Source organism: Muscardinus avellanarius, assembly GCF_963383645.1.
Source record: "Muscardinus avellanarius genome assembly, chromosome: 13".
NCBI classification, from domain to species: domain Eukaryota; kingdom Metazoa; phylum Chordata; class Mammalia; order Rodentia; family Gliridae; genus Muscardinus; species Muscardinus avellanarius.
Window position 1 is genome coordinate 22,784,502 of NC_137799.1, and position 16,211 is coordinate 22,800,712.

At 40.6% G+C, this 16,211-nt stretch overlaps 1 protein-coding gene across 1 annotated transcript in view; it reads left to right on the top strand.

Annotated features, from left to right (window-relative positions):
• The window catches only part of FKBP15 (FKBP prolyl isomerase family member 15), a gene marked incomplete at both ends in the record, with an annotated part of 85,119 nt that overhangs the window by 30,499 nt on the left and 38,409 nt on the right, over window positions 1–16,211 (top strand). The window contains 7 exons of the mRNA XM_080709157.1: window positions 1,671–1,745; window positions 2,043–2,141; window positions 5,587–5,736; window positions 9,840–9,908; window positions 11,186–11,332; window positions 14,538–14,680; window positions 15,845–15,902. Of these exons, the coding sequence (XP_080565283.1) occupies window positions 1,671–1,745; window positions 2,043–2,141; window positions 5,587–5,736; window positions 9,840–9,908; window positions 11,186–11,332; window positions 14,538–14,680; window positions 15,845–15,902 (741 nt within the window). The remainder of the gene's footprint in view (window positions 1–1,670; window positions 1,746–2,042; window positions 2,142–5,586; window positions 5,737–9,839; window positions 9,909–11,185; window positions 11,333–14,537; window positions 14,681–15,844; window positions 15,903–16,211) is intronic.

Below are 16,211 nucleotides of genomic sequence, written 5' to 3' on the forward strand. Positions count from 1 at the left end.
AATAAAAAAAGAGTTATACCTGATTACTATGAATGGAATTTCCCAGTCATATGGTAATTCTGTATCTAACTTTTTGAGGAACTGCCAGATTGTTTTCCATTGTGTTTGACTTTAAATTCCTGTGCAGAGCTGGGTGTGGTGACGCACGCTTATAATCCCAGCATTTGGGAGGCTGAGATTGGAGGATCGCGGTTCTCAGACAGCCTCAGCTACTTAGTGAGGCCCTTTGGAACTCATTGAGACCCTGTTTCAAAATAAAGAAAAAAAAAAAAAGTAGGGCATTGGGTGTAACTCAGAGGTAGAATGCCCCTGTGTTCCATCCCTAGACTTGGAAAAAAAAATACTATGCAGTGTAGGAGGGTTCTACTTTCTCCACATCCTTACCAACATTTAAAAAATTTTATTCTTGCCATCCTAGTAGGTATGAAGTGTTATTTTATTGTGCATTATTATTATTATTGTTATTGGTATTAGTAGCATTGGGAATTGAACCCAGGGTCTTGCCTGTGCTAAGTATATAGTATTTCACTGAACTATATACCCCAAACTCACACCTAGAATTCTGTACCAATAAGATTATCCTTCAAAAATAACACCAAGAGGATCCTTGTAATGCCAGGATGTGGGAGACTGAGACAGGAAGATTGCAGGTTTGCAGCTAGCCTCAGCAAGTTAGTGAGACTCTGTTTCAATATAAAATAATATAGTAGGGCTGGAGGTGTAGCTCAGAGGTAGAATGCCCCTGGGTTCCATCCCCAATACCAAACACACACACACACACACACACACACACACACACACACACACACACACACAAATAAAAATAAAAAACTGATAAATAAAATTTTAGACAAAAGCGGAGAAAATGTATTGCCAGATTTGGACTATAAGAAACATTAAAGAAAATTCTCTAGGTTGAAGGAAATTCTCTGTGTCTGTGTTTTCCGGAAGACATGGAAGATGTTCCCAGCAGCACTATTCAGGATACCTTCCGAGAGGAAACAACTTAAAATATCCATTAACAGAATGGATGAATGGGTTGTGGTATATTTATGTAATAAAATATTGCACGATAATGAGAGAGAATAAAGTACTGGCACATGAAGTAGCAGGACTTACTCTTACAGAAATTCTAAGCAAAAGAAGCGAGACGAAAGAGGTAATGTTTTATATATAGAATCCCATGTATATAAGAATAGCAAAGTTTAATAAGTGATAGAAGTCAGAATAGGGGTTACCTCAGAATAGGAATTATTGATAGGAAAGGACATGAAGAGCTTTTTAGGGTGTTGGAAATGCTCTTTTTTATTTTGTCTAATTAGTCACCACATGGTCATATATCTGTAAAAACATTCACTGGGTTGTATAGTTAAGATTTATGCCATTTCTTAATTTTAAAAAAATGTGTTTTCTTTTAGGCAGCCAATCAGTTATATCTTAGTCATGCCTTGTATGAATGAAAACACCAGTGAAGATTATTGCTAATTACAACTAAAGTATAACGTTAACTTGAGAAAAGATAAAATGGCTAGTGAAGAGATATAATAATTTAAAATCTCAACCTTTAAGAGATGGCTAGAGTTTCGAGTTTTGTGACTGTGTGAAGCACAGCCCTATGTCCTTTAACTTCTGTTCTTTGTTCTTTTTCTGCCCATTTTGCTTGAGTACAGTATAAGATTCTGCTGTATATCAGCCAGCAGCAGCCAGTTACTGTTGCTAGGATTCATCTGAACTTTGAGCTAACGGTAAGTAGACTCCTTTATATTGGAATCATTAGCTCTTTTGAGCTAAGTTTTTAGGAAAGTGGGGTTGAAACAGACCTGGCAGAAATTAGATCCATTGTTACTGGGCCTCAGTAACAGAACCTTTCAGAAAGATCCCCTGGCTACCTTCTAGGTATGTGGGCTGGGGTGGGGGGAAAGATCGGTCCCTGATTCCTCTTTTTCTGTCCACCTGAGTCATGCTCTTCTCTGTGAGTCCAGGCAGGCAGATTCGCCCACTATGCTGCTTGTGGTTGAATTATTCTAATATTCTTTCCCTAGGTTCGGCCCAATAACTATAGCACCTTTTACGATGATCAGAGACAAAACTGGTCCATCATGTTTGAGTCGGAGAAGGCTGCTGTGGAGTTCAATAAACAGGTGAGGCCATCTTACTCTTTCCTGTGCAAAGGCAGAGTGGCTGTTTGAGATCTGCCTTAATTTTAGGAAAATATAATGGCAAACTCATAACTGCTATGTTTTGTTAGTGACAAACATAAAAAACCCTACTACATTTGTCATTTCAGCTTATTTTAGGAAAATAATCAGAATACTTACTGAAATTTCTTGATGAGTCTTTTTAAAAGAAAATAAAAGTATGCTGAGTGTGGTGTTGATGCCTATAATTCCAGTACTTGAGAGGATAAGACAGGAGGATTGTAGGTTCAAGGCCGGCCTCAGCATCTTAGGGAGGCTCTTAACAATTTAGTGTTTCAAAATACAAAATTAGATAGGGCGAGGGATATATCTCTGGTGTAGAATGCCCTTGCGTCCAATCTTCAATACCATCAATAAAATAAAATAGAGAAAGAGAGAAGAAAAGAAAGTCTAAATGTAAGCTTACTTGATTAGAACATTAGGGATTAAATATAAGAATAGTATTTTAGAAGAAGTTTTTAAATTATCACATACTCATCATAGAAAATGTAGAAAAGCGGGTATGGTGGCACATGCTTCTAATCCCAGTACTTGGGAAGCTGAGACAGGAGGATCACAGATTGCAGGTTTGAGGCCAGCCTCAGTAATTTTGTGAGGTCATCATCAATTAAGCAAGACCCTGTTTCAAAATAAAAAATAATAAAAGGGTCATGTAGAAGGAATGTTCTTGGGTTCAATTTTGAGTACAAGAAAGAAAAAGAGGAAATATAGAAAAATGTTTTTTTTAAATCACTATGATCTTACTGTCTACAGTAACCACTTAATAGGTTTTCATTTTTCTATGCATGTGTGTGTATATATATATATGTGTAGATATACATCTTTAAGAGTTAAATATTTTGTTTATTTTATTTAGCAATGTATGATGCATCTTTTCCCACCTCATAAAAATAGTTTAGAAACATTCTTGAGGCTATAAAACATGGATATTGCCTGCCATGGTTTAAATGCAGCCGTACATTGAGACTTACCCACCAAAGTGATGGTGTTAGGAGGTGGGGCCTTCGAGACGTGATTAGGTCACAAGGGTTATGTAGTGATGAATGGGATTCATTCTCTTATATATTTATTTGATTTTGTTTTTGTGGCAGTGGGGATTGAACCCAGGGGTGCTCTACTACTGAGCTATATCCCCAGCCCTTTTAGGTTTTTATTTTGAAACAAGGTCTTACTAATTTGCTCAGGCTGGCCCCAAACGTGTAGTCCTCCTGCCTCAGCCTCTCAGATAGCTGGGATTTTGTGTGTGTGTGTGTGTGTGTGTGTGTGTGTGTGTGTGTGTGTGTGTGTGAGAGAGAGAGAGAGAGAGAGAGAGAGAGAGAGAGAGAGAGAGAAGGAGGGGAGGGGGGAGGGGAGGGAGGGAGGGGGAGAGAGAGAGAGAAGGATTGAACCCAGGGGCATTCTAACCTCTGAGCTACACCCCCAGCCCTATTTTATTTCTTGTTTGGGTTGATGAGGATGGCTTCAAACCTGAGATCCTCCTGCCTCAGCTACCAAGGTCTGAGATTATAGGCGTGCACTGCTACACTGGCTGACTAATGCCCTTACAAAAGAAGCTTCAGTGAGCTTCCTCCTCCTGTCTCTTCTCATCAGGCACATGAGGACACTGTGAGAAAACGCTATACATGGAACAGGCTTTTGCTAGACGCTGAATCTGTTGGTGTGAACTTGGACTTCTCAACCTTCAGAACTCCAGGATATCTGTTCTTTATAAATTTACAGCCTGGCGTGGTGGCACACCACGTTTGTAATCCCAGTACTTGGTAGGCTAAGACAGGAGGATCTGGATTTGCGGCCAGCCTTAGCTACGTAAGGTGCTCTGCAACTTAGTGAGACCCTGTTTCCAAAAAAGAATAAAAAATCAGGCTGGGGGTGTAGCTCGGAGGTAGAATGCCCCTGGGTTCAATCTCAAGTACCACAAAACAAAACAAACCAACAAACAGACAAGCAAATAAATAAATAAAACGAATTTCCCAGTACATGGTGTTTTGTTATAGTGGCAGGTATGGTCTAAGACATTGTCTTAGTCTGGGCTGCCGTAACAAAGTATGATAGACTGGATGGCTTTATAAACAACAGACATTTATTTCTCACAGCTCTGGAGGCTGGAAGTTCAAGATCAGGGTGCTGGCACGCTTGGGTTCTGGTGAGGTCCTTTGCTGGGTTGTAGACAGCCATTAAGAAAGAGGGGGCAAGTTCTCTGGAGTTTGTTTTGTAAAGGCTCCAACCATTCATGAGGCCTCTACTGTCATTACTTAAACTCCTAGAGGCCCCTTCTCTAATACATTGGGGGTTAGGACTTCAGTGTTGAATTTTGGGAGGACACAGATATTTAGGGCATAAGAAATGCTCCTTAGTGTATTTAACCTTCTCCTTACCTTTAGGAATTTAAACTGTCTTCAGTCTCTGAAGTGATTATGTAATGTATAGTGCACGTCTGTAAAATGTGAGTCAGTGTCCTTTTTCCCTGGATATTTCTCTAGGCTTTATTTCCAGAAGTGACTGGTCAGGTGAAAGGATCGAGATATTTTTAAGTTCTGAACACATTCTGGCACAGTGCTTGTCAGACGTTTATACAATTTCATACTCGTATCGATTCTTTCCCTATATCTTTGTTAGTATTTGGAATGGTCCTGGTCTCCATTTTGTCTTATTCACTTGGTAAAAAATGATATCCCAGTTTTTAGTTATCATTTATTTTTGGTAATATTGAAACTTTTAAAAGAAAACAAGTAGCAAGTTTATAATGTATACTATGTTAAAACATTGACTGTACAGTAGTTATTTACAAAGATTATGTCTCTCTTCTTTATCTAAGATGTATGTTTCGATAACATGGCCATCTCTGCAGGTGGCACTGATTTGAGTTCTAGGAATGCACTAGGTACTGTCTGAAGAAGTACCTTTTGAAATTTTGTGGATATTCTCCTTTCTTTCATCGATTTCTAAATATTGGAAGAGTAAATCAGTAAAGCAATTGTGACTAGCATGTATTGTGTACTTACTGTTATTTTCCAGGTGCGCTGCCAAGCGCTCTACCCATTTTAGCTTATTCGATTTGCATAGCCACTCTACAAGAAATGCAGAACTTTTTTTCTTCATTTCACAAATGGGGTGTCTTGAATCCATGGAGATTAAGTGATTTGGCTAAGGCAGTGTTGAGACCTAGCAGTATTCTGGCCAGTGTGACTGCATCCAGATAGTCAGACTCCAGAGCCATGTTCTTAGGCACTTTGATTCCTGGCAAAGTAACGGACTTTTGGGCGGTTGACACTAAACATGCAGTCTGTTTGCTCAAGATGCAGGTGTTTGGGAAGGAGCATTAGCAGTAAGGGAATGAGAGCTTACTGAGCAAAAACCAACTCCACGCTGCTTTGGTTTGGTCTTGCAGGTGTGCATTGCCAAGTGCAACAGCACCTCTTCCTTGGATGCAGTGCTCTCTCAGGACCTCATTGTGACAGAGGGCCCTGCTATAGAAGTTGGGGATTCTTTGGAAGTGGCCTATACTGGCTGGCTCTTTCAGAATCATGTGCTGGGCCAGGTAAGAGAGTGTAGCCTGCAGGCTACTTTGTGATTTAAAAGAACGGTTATATGGAAGAAGCTGTTTATATGAAAGGTATTATTCCTGTGAATTGCTGCTGTTGACAAATAGAAATCCTTAAAGAACCTGCTTTAGCTACAACTCTTTGGGGGCACACTCACGAAATGCTCAGTGCTACTCTCTCTTCTACTGAGGGCAAGTAGAAACCAATTCCTAAGTATTGTTTTTTTTTGACAGTTGTTCATTTGTATGTCTTGTTCCTCCCATATCAGTTTTAAAGTCTGGTATGTTCTTATAGGATTGGGTCTTACGTTTTATTTTTTTATTTTTATTTTATTTTATTTTTTATTTTTTTTGCGGGTCTGGGGATGCAACCCAGGGGCATTTGACCTCCGAGCTACACCCTCTGCCCTATTTTTTATTCTTTGTTTTGAAACAGGGTCTCACTGAGTTGCGGAGGGCCTCACTAAGTACCTGAGGCTTCGCAAACCGTGATCCTCCTGTCTAAGCCTCCCAAATGCTGGGTTTACAAGCGTGTGCCACCACGCCCGGCTTCAGGTCTTACTTTTTAGACCCTCCTCATACTTTTTCTTGTAATAGCTACTGTAGATATGTTAGGCTTGTTGTATTGTAATGCTGTTAAGTTATCAAAAGCAATGCGAGCCAAGTGTGGTGGTGTGTGTCTGTACTTTTTTTTTTAAATTTGGAAACAGGGTCTCCTAAGCCAGCACGTGCAGCTGGCTTCGAACCTGCGCGATCCTCCTGTCTCTGCCTCCCAAGCGCGGGGATTACAAGCGTGCGCCACCACACCCGGCTATACAAAGTGGTTTCTGAAATGTATATTTTTCTAATCTGGGAAGTCATTGTCTCAGAAATATTCATTGTGATAATACCCTTTAGCTACAATGTGGTCTCATCTTTTCAGATTTATTTATTTGTGATACTGGGGATTGAACCTAGGGACATTTTATCTCTGAGCTGTAATCTCAGCAGCATTATGATGATGATGATGATGATTATTATTATTATTATTATTATTGTTATTTGGGTAGTAGAGACTGAACCCAGGATCATTCTACCTCCAGGCATTTTTTATGTTGAAATGGGGTCTCGCTAAGTTGCTGAGGCTGGTCTCAAATCTAAGATTTTCCTATCTCAGTCTCTCAAGTACTGTGGTTACAGACATGTACTACCATGCCCAGTCCTGACTTTAATTATTTTGGAAAGAAACCGAGGAGTGGTCTATTTGAATCATATAGTGGTTCCATTCTTAGTATTTAGGGAACCTTCATACTGATCTCCATAGTGGTTGTATGTGAACCACCAACAATGTATATGAATTCCTGTTTCCCCACATCCTCACCACCATTTATTATTATTTGTGTTCTTGATGATTTCCATTCTAACTGGAATTAGATGAAATCTCAGTGTAGTCCAAATCCAAACTGTATTGAGATCCCATCTAATTCCAGTTAGGATGGCAGTCATCAGGAAAGTGTGTGTGTGTGTGTGTGTGTGTGTGTGTGTGTGTGTGTGTGTGTGTGAGATTCTAGGTATTGAACCCAGGGACATTCTAAGACTCAGCCCCCTCCTTTTTCTTGTGGTACTAGGGATGGAACCTAGGGACATTGTACCTCCAAGCTACACCCCCCAGCCCTATTTTTTATTTTATTTTATTTTTTTGTGGTACTGGGGGTGGAACCCAGGGGCTTTTCTACCTCCGGGTTATACTCCAAGACCTGTTTTATACTTTATTTGGAAACAAGGTCTCACTAAGTTGCTGAGAGCCTCACTAAGTAGCTGAGGCTAGCTGTGAACCTGTGCGATCCTCCCGTCTCATTCTCCCAAGTCCTGAGATTACAAGCATGCGCCACCACGCACATCTTACACTCAGCCCTTTTTAATTTTTATTTTGAAAAAGTGTCTTGTTAGGTTACTTACTATATTGCTGAGGCTGGTCTTAAACCTGTGATCCTCCTGTCTTAGCCTCCCATGTACTGGGATTACAGGCATTTGCCATCAAATCCAGCAAAGTTCCTCTTTCTTTCTTTCTTTCTTTCTTTCTTTCTTTCTTTCTTTCTTTCTTTCTTTTCTTTCTTTATTTCTTTCTTTCTCTCTCTCTCTCTCTTTCTTTCTTTCTTTCCTTCTTTCTTTCCTTATTTCTTTCTTTTTTCACAGTACTGGGGTTTGGACCCAGAGGAAGTCTACCTCCAAGCCACACCCCCAGCCTTATTTTTTATTCTTTACTTTGAAACCTCACTAAATAGCTGAGGCTGGCCGTGAACCGCGATCCTCCTGTCTCAGCCTCCCAAGTACTGGGATTACAAGCGTGTGCCACCATGCCTGGCTGCAAAATAGTTCTTAAAAATCTGAATTAGAAGCTGGGCGTGGTGGCGCATGCTTGTAATCCCAGCATTCTGGAGGCTGAGACTGGAGGATCGCGGTTTGTGGACAGCCTCAGCTACTTAGTGAGGCCCTCTGCAACACAGTGAGACCCGGTTTCAAAATAAAGAATAAAATATAGGGCAGGGGGTGTAGCTCGGAGGTCGAATGCCCCTGAGTTCCATCCCCAGACCCACACACACAAAAATCTGAATTAGAAGCCAGTTGTGGCCGGGCGTGGTGGCGCACGCTTGTAATCCCCGCGCCTGGGAGGCAGAGACAGGAGGATCGCGCAGGTTTGAAGCCAGCCGCGCTGGTTTAGGAGACCCTGTTTCCAAAAATAAAATAGGTCTGGGAGTGTAGCCCGGAGGTAGACGGGCTTCCAGGAACCCCAGTACCACCAAAAAAAAAAAAAAGAAGAAGCCAGTTGTGATAGCTTACATGTGTAATTCTGGTGCTTGGGAAGTCGTTACAGGAAGATCATAGCTTCAAGGACAGCCTCAGCAACATAGACTCTTCAGCAACTTATCAAGATCCTGTTTCAAAGAAAGACAAGAAATAAATAGGGATGGGGGTATAACTTGGAGGTAGAATGCCCCTGGATTCAATCTCCAGAAGCACGCACGCGTGTGTGCGTACACACACACACACACACACACACACACACACACATCTAAAAAGAGGGCCAGGCATGGTTGCACATGTCTGTAATCACAGTGCTTGAGAGGTTGATGCAGGAAGATCGTAGGTCCTAGTACCAACAAAATAAAAATTTAAAAAAGAATTAAAGTCAGAATACTATAGTGGTACATGCATGCCCATGTTTATAGTAGTACAATTCACAATAGCCAGCTTATGGAACCAGCCTACGTGTCAGTCAGCACATGAACAGGTGAAGAAATGTATGTACAGAGTGGAAATTTTGTTGGCCATAATAAGAACAAAATTGCTGGGCATGGTGGCACACGCTTGTAATCCCAGCATTCGGGAGGCTGAGACTGGAGGATCGTGGTTCGCAGACAGCCTCAGCTACTTAGTGAGGCCCTTTGCAACTCAGTGAGACCCTGTTTCAAAGTGAAGAATAAAAAATAGGGCTTGGGTGTAGCTTGGAGGTAGAATGCCCCTTGGTTCCATCCCCAGTACTATACACACACACCAAAAAAAAAGGAACAAAATTATGTCATTTGCAGGAAAATGGATGGAACTAGAGATGAGAACAGCTAATCACAGAAAGTCAATCATTGTATGTTTTCTCAAATATATGGAAGCTAGAAAGAAAGCAGAAAACAGAACTTTGGATAAATGAGGAGAGAGACCAGTAGTGGAAAGGGATGGTATTGGGGGAGAGAGGTGAGTAGGGAAAAAGGAGAAGTGTTAAAGGAAGCCCTTCAAATAATTCTATGTCCATACCTGAAGGTATTGGTGTCAATTTCACTAACATGTATGGGGCAGGCAGGGAGCAGGGTAGGGCCCAGAGGGAAACACCAAGTGCTATATGTTTTTATCACTTTGAACCTTACTGTGATGTATACTTATAATGCACCAATAAAGTGTGTGTGTGTGTGTGTGTGTGTGTGTGTGTGTGTGTGTGTGTAAAATAACCATTTTTCCATTATATTTGACATTCACAGTTTAAGAAGTACCAATTGGTTGGTTGAATGTCATAATGGATATTATTAGTTTTTAAATTGGCTGACTCACTTGCTTTGGTCAAATTGTAGGTTTTTGACTCCACTGCTAACAAAGATAAGTTGCTTCGCCTGAAATTAGGATCAGGAAAAGTCATCAAGGTAAAGGCCTAACTGTATTTTGGAATTTAGGTTATGTTTTTGTGGCATTTCTAACCTGGATATATTTTCCAAGAGTGTGGAAATGCTTGGTTGAAAAGAGGAAGGCAAAAACTGTTTCATTCTCTGGGGGATTTTTGCCTATGAGACACTGTATTGAAGATGGGCACATTTATTTTCTGTAATCCCTGTTTTTTTCTTTCTCATCTGTGACTCTATTAAGATGATTATAGCCTGACAGGGAAAAAGGAGAAGCTGTGTCTTTCAGAAGTGTGTTGTAGCGGGTTCATATCCATCTTGTCTGTCTACAATTACATCAGAGCAAGAACAGCATTGGGATTGGAATCCGAGGGTCTAGATTCAACTTGTGAATTTTCTCTTTACCAATTATGCAGTGTTTTGGAAAATACAGAATATTTTACGCATATGGGACATCATGATATCAGGACATACTGATGCACTGTGCATCGGTATCCACATGGCAAGAGGCTTTATCTTTTTATTTTTTATTTTTGGTGGTACTGGGGTTCCTGGAACCCTTCTACCTCCGAGCTACACTCCTACAGACCTATTTTATATTTTTATTTGGAAACAGGGTCTCCTAAGCCAGTGCAGCTGGCTTCGAACCTGCGCGATCCTCCTGTCTCTGCCTCCCAAGCGTGGGGATTACAAGCGTGCGCCACCACGCCCGGCCAAGAGGTTTTATCTATTGCTTTATTTATGACTGTTTTTCTCAGAATTCTTTGGAGACTTTTCCCTATAGTAGTTAATGGATGATTCTTGAAGCTAGATCTCATGTTGACTCTATCAGGATCATCATGATGTCCTGATATCATGATGTCCCATATGTGTAATTTAACACGTTAACAATTTAGCTCAATGGTCTTGGACTAGTTACGTAACATCTAAAAGCCTCAGACTCTTCATCTGTAAAATGGAGATTTATCATTTTGTGAGATTTGGGGGGATTGGGAGAAGAAAGAAATTCTCTAAAACACGCAATATACTTAAACATATTGAAGTCAACCACTAAGCCAAGCAAGGGAAGGAGGGATGGGGAGGGAATGGGGTGGGAATTGGGTAGGGGTTAAATCGGTGATGTGTATATGTATATACACACAAGTTTTTTACCCCAATAGGATGTATGAATATCATGCACCAATAAAAAAATTTAAAAAAAAGATAATGCATATGAAACACTACTATATAGTACCTAGAAAATTGTGTTTAATAAATGATAATATTGTCTGATGTTCTTTCTCCTTCTCTGATTCCTAAAGGGCTGGGAGGATGGAATGCTGGGAATGAAAAAAGGAGGAAGGCGCTTGCTTATCATCCCTCCGGCCTATGCTGCTGGCTCTGAAGGGGTAATAGGCTGGACACAGTCAGCAGACTCAATCCTGGTGTTTGAGGTGGAGGTTAGACGGGTGAGTGAAACTGCTGTGTTGTGCTTGATGGGTCCTCAGTATTTGCTGGTTAAGTAAAATGGGTGGCTGAATATGTTTGAAAACCAAGTTCTAGCTGGGTATCAGTGTGCAGTAACTTAGTGAGACCCTGTCTCAAGATAAAACATAAAAAAGGCTGGGGTTCAGACTCAGAGGTAGAAAGACCTGTGTTCAGTCTCCAGTACCATACAATAAAAAAGAAAAGAAAACCATGTTTGAAGACATAGAGTTCTTTTTTTTTCTTTTTCTTTTTTAGTGGTACTGGGGTTCCTGGAAGCCCTTCTACCTCCGAGCTACACTCCCAGACCTATTTTATACTTTTTTATTTTTGGAAACAGGGTCTCTTAAGCCAGAGTAGCTGGCTTTGAACCTGCGCGATCCTCCTGTATCCGCCTCCCAAGCACGGGGATTACAAGCATGCCACCATGCCCGGCCATAGATTTCTTTTTTAAGTAAAAAAAAAAAAAAAAAATCTTTGTGTTGCTGAGAAGAGCCACAGTTCTGGAATCTAAGATCAAGGTTTATTATGTTCTTCTGTCCCTATAGTCAGAGTCTAGAATGCTGTGACTTATAAATAACTTCTCCACACTAAGCTTTTAAATTTTTTTTATTTAAATTTTTTTTTTTTTTTTTTTTTGGTGGTACTGGGGCTCCTGGAAGCCCTTCTACCTCCAAGCTACACTCCCAGACCTATTTTATACTTTTTTATATTTGGAAACAGGGTCTCTTAAGCCAGAGAGGCTGGCTTCGAACCTGTGCGATCCTCCTGTCTCTGCCTCCCAAGCGCGGGGATTACAAGCGTGTGCCACCATGCCTGGCCACACTAAGCTTTTTTTAACTTTGTCTATAAAATAGGTATCCAGCTGGGCGTGGTGGCACATGCTTGCAATCTCAGCATTCAGGAAGCTGAGACATGAGAATCATAGGTTTGCGGCCAGCCTCATCTACGTAGGCCCTCCGCAACTTAGTGAGATCTTGTTTCAAAATAAAGAATAAAAAATAGGCCTGGGGTGTAGCTTGGAGGTAGAATGCCCCCCCTGGGTTCCTTCCCTGGTATAGTGCCAAAATAAATAAATAAATAAATAAAAGATTCCAAACCAGGCATGGTTGGCACATGCCTCTTAGAGGCTGAGACAGAAGGATGGCAGGTTCAAGGCCAACCTCAGTAACTAAGGGAGACCTTGTTTCAAAATAAAAAATTAAATAGGAATTGGGTATACCTCAGAGATAGAACAGCCCTCAGTTAATCCCCAGCCTCTCCCCTCTCCTCTCTTTCTCTCTCTCTCCCTCTCTCTCTCCTCTCTCTCTCTCTCTCTCTCTCTCTCTCTCTCTCACACACACACACACACACACACACACACACACACACAGTGGTTCTTGCCCAAAGTACACACCTTAGTGATCCCATGGCTACAAATTTATCAATATAATTTATATAAGTATGAAGTGTGTGTGTGTGTGTGTGTGTGTGTGTGTGTGTGTGCGCGTGCGCACTGGGGATGGAAACCAGGGGTTTTATCCTCCCGGCTATACTCCAGACCTTTTTCATATTTTATTTGGAAACAGGGTCTCACTAAGTTACAGATAACCTCACTAAGTAGTTGAGGCTGGCTTCAACCCTGTGTGATAAGCATGCGCCACCACACCTGGCTTACCACATAACTTATAATAGTAAAAAAACTAGAAACCACCTAAGTGTCCATCATTAAGAGACTGGTTTAATTGTGGTTTTAGAGTGGAATTTTATTTAGTTCTAATTTAAGGCCTTAAAAATTAATATACCTTTTATCCAATAATTTACCTTCTCGGAATTTACAGTTTGGAAATATTTAAGATTATGCACAAAAATAGATATAAAGTACTCTTAGAAGATTTATTTATTTGTTTGTTTGTTTGTTTATTTATTTATTTATTTTGCGGTACTGAGAATGGGACCCAGGGTCATTCTACCTACGAGCTACACCTTCAGCCCTATTTTTTTATTCTTTATTTTGAAACAGGGTCTCACTAAGTAGCTGAGGCTGTCTGCAAACTGCAATCCTCCTGTCTCAGTCTCCCAAGTACTGGGATTACAAGCATGCACCACCATGCCTGGCTTATTTATTGATTTATTTATTTAGCAGTACTGATGCATTCTACCTCCAAGCTACACCCCCCAGACCGATTTTATTTCTTATTTGGAAATAGGTTCTCACTAGGTTGATGAGATAGAGGCATTATTTATGGCAGAAATAAGATTAATATCTAATAGTGAGGAATTGGAGAAATATATTTTTAAGAGCACACATATTTATGACTTCTATTCCAAAAAAAATTTTGGAAGCTTTTACTTGTAGATTATAACAATAAAGGGCATGACTCAAACCAGGTATGGTGGTATGTGCCTATAATCTTAGTACCTGAGAGGTTGAGACAGAAGGATTGCAGGTTCAGTGCCAGCCTCAACAACTTAGTGAGGCCCTCAGTAACTTATTGAGACCCTGTTTCAAAATAAAAATAAAATAGGAGCTGAATGAGATGGCGCACGCTTGTAATCCCAGCATTTGGAAGACTGAGACAGGAGGATTGAGGTTCGCAGACAGCCTTAGCTACTTTGTGAGGCCCTTTGCAACTCAGTGAGACCCTGTTTCCAAATAAAAAATAAAATTAAAAATAGGGCTGGTATGTAGCTTGGAGGTAGAATGCCCCTGGGTTCCATCCTTAGTACTGCAAAAAATAAAAAATAAATAAATAAAAATATAATAGGGCTGGGGGTGTAGGTTGGAGGTAGTATGCCCCTGGGTTCAATCCTCAGCACCACCACCAAAAAAAGACATGACTTTTAAATTTAGGCATACTATTCAGTAATTTAAAATGGTATAAATTAATATTAGTGACATGAAAATATGTTGATTTGTCAGTGAGTGAGCAAAGCAGGTTCCAGAATAGCATGGCCCCATTTTTGTAAACACACACACACACGCACGCACGCACACATGTACGCGCGCGCACACAAACACACACACACACACACACACACTATAATGGTAGTTGACTTGCAAATGATGTTTTTTTCTTTTTTTTCTACAATTTAGACTTGTTTACAATGAGTAAAGCATGGCTTGTCTGATTAGGGAGAAGTCAGAGGAGAGGCATGTGGAGGGAAGGGGGTCTGAAGCCTGTCCCACCGTGCCGGCTCTTTCCCTAGGTAAAGCTTGCCAGAGATCCTGGCTCCGACGGGCACAGCGTTAGTTCCCGGGATTCCGCAGCCCCTTCTCCCGTACCTGGTGCTGATGGCCTCTCTGCTGATCCTCTTGTGTCACCACCCACATCGGTGCCTTTCAAGCCAGGGTAAGATATTGGGGCTGTATCAAGGTCTTTTAGTGCTCACCAAACTGATTCTTGGAGAAGTTCAGAAACAGGGATTTAGTTAAAACTAACTTCAAATGACTGGAAAAAATGGGATCAGATAAATGGGGAAATTACTCATATCAAATTATTTCTGACAAAGGATTAGTATTTATGATCAGTAAAAGCACTAACTTAGATAAGAATACCTGCAAAACTCTGGAAGAAAATTGAGCAAAGGGCAGAAATATAAGAGTCATACCCATGGGAGCCAGGGACAGTGTCACATGCCTGTAATCCCAGTGCTTGGGAGGCTGAGGCAGAACCATCACAGGTTTGAGGCCAGCCTTAGCAACTCAGTTAGATTCTGTTTCAAATATGAAATAGGAGCCGGGCGTGGTGGTGCACGCTTGTAATCCCAGCATTTGGGAAGCTGAGACCAGAGGATCACGGTTCACAGACAGCATCAGCTACTTAGTGAGGCCCTCTGCAACTCAGTGAGATCCCGTTTCAAAATAATGAATAAAAAATAGGGCAGGAGCTATAGCTGGGAGGTCAAATGTCCCTGGGTTCCATCCCCAAACCAGCCAAAAAAAAAAAAATAGATATATATATATATGTTATATATATGTATGTGTATATAATACGGCTAAGAGGATAAAATAGGATTAGAGGTAGAATACCTTTAGGCTCAACCTCCAGTATTCCCCTCCAAAAGAAAAGATATATACTCATGAAAAATGTAAATAATAAACACTTACATGGAAAATTATCTTCACTAGCATTCAAAAATTACACAAACTAAAGAAAAATTAAAATTCTGTTTTATAGACCAGGCATGGTAGCATACAGTTATAATCCTAGTACTTGGGAGGCTGAAACAGGCGGCTCATAGGTTCCTGGCCAGCCTCAGCTACTTAGTGAGGGCCTCTGCAACTTAGTGAGACCCTGTTTCAAATAAAAAAAAATAAATAAAAAGGGCTGGGGGTAGGTCAGAGGTAGAATGCTCTGGCTTTAATCCTGAGTACTAAAACAAATTAAAAAATTAAAATTAAAAAAATTGTTTTCTAGCCATTAAATTGGTGAACATTTTCAAAACCAATTTGTTTATCCAGTAGATCTGGGTTTATGATTGTGGATTTTGTTTGTTGTCTTATTTGTTTTTAGGGAACCAGCTCTTCGTACCAAATCTAACTCCCTCAGCGAACAGCTTACAATAAATACAGTAAGTATCAGAAGAGTCTGTCACTGTTCTCGTACCCCCAGTGTGTTGAGGTTTCCTGTGCCCAGAATACAGAGGTTAGAGGAGAGGAAACATGTTGAGAATCCTTGATTTAGGTTAGAACTCAATGGTTACTCTGTTCATTTCCTCCTATTTGGAAGTCAATGTAAATTAGCCTGGGCTTCTGCATAGTTATTTTTTATATAAAAATCTGTTTGAAATAGGCTATATCTCCTTTTTACAGCTGAGGAACTAAATCTTAATTTAGAGAAGCACATTTACTCAAGGGCATTGAGTATGTAGCAGAGAAAG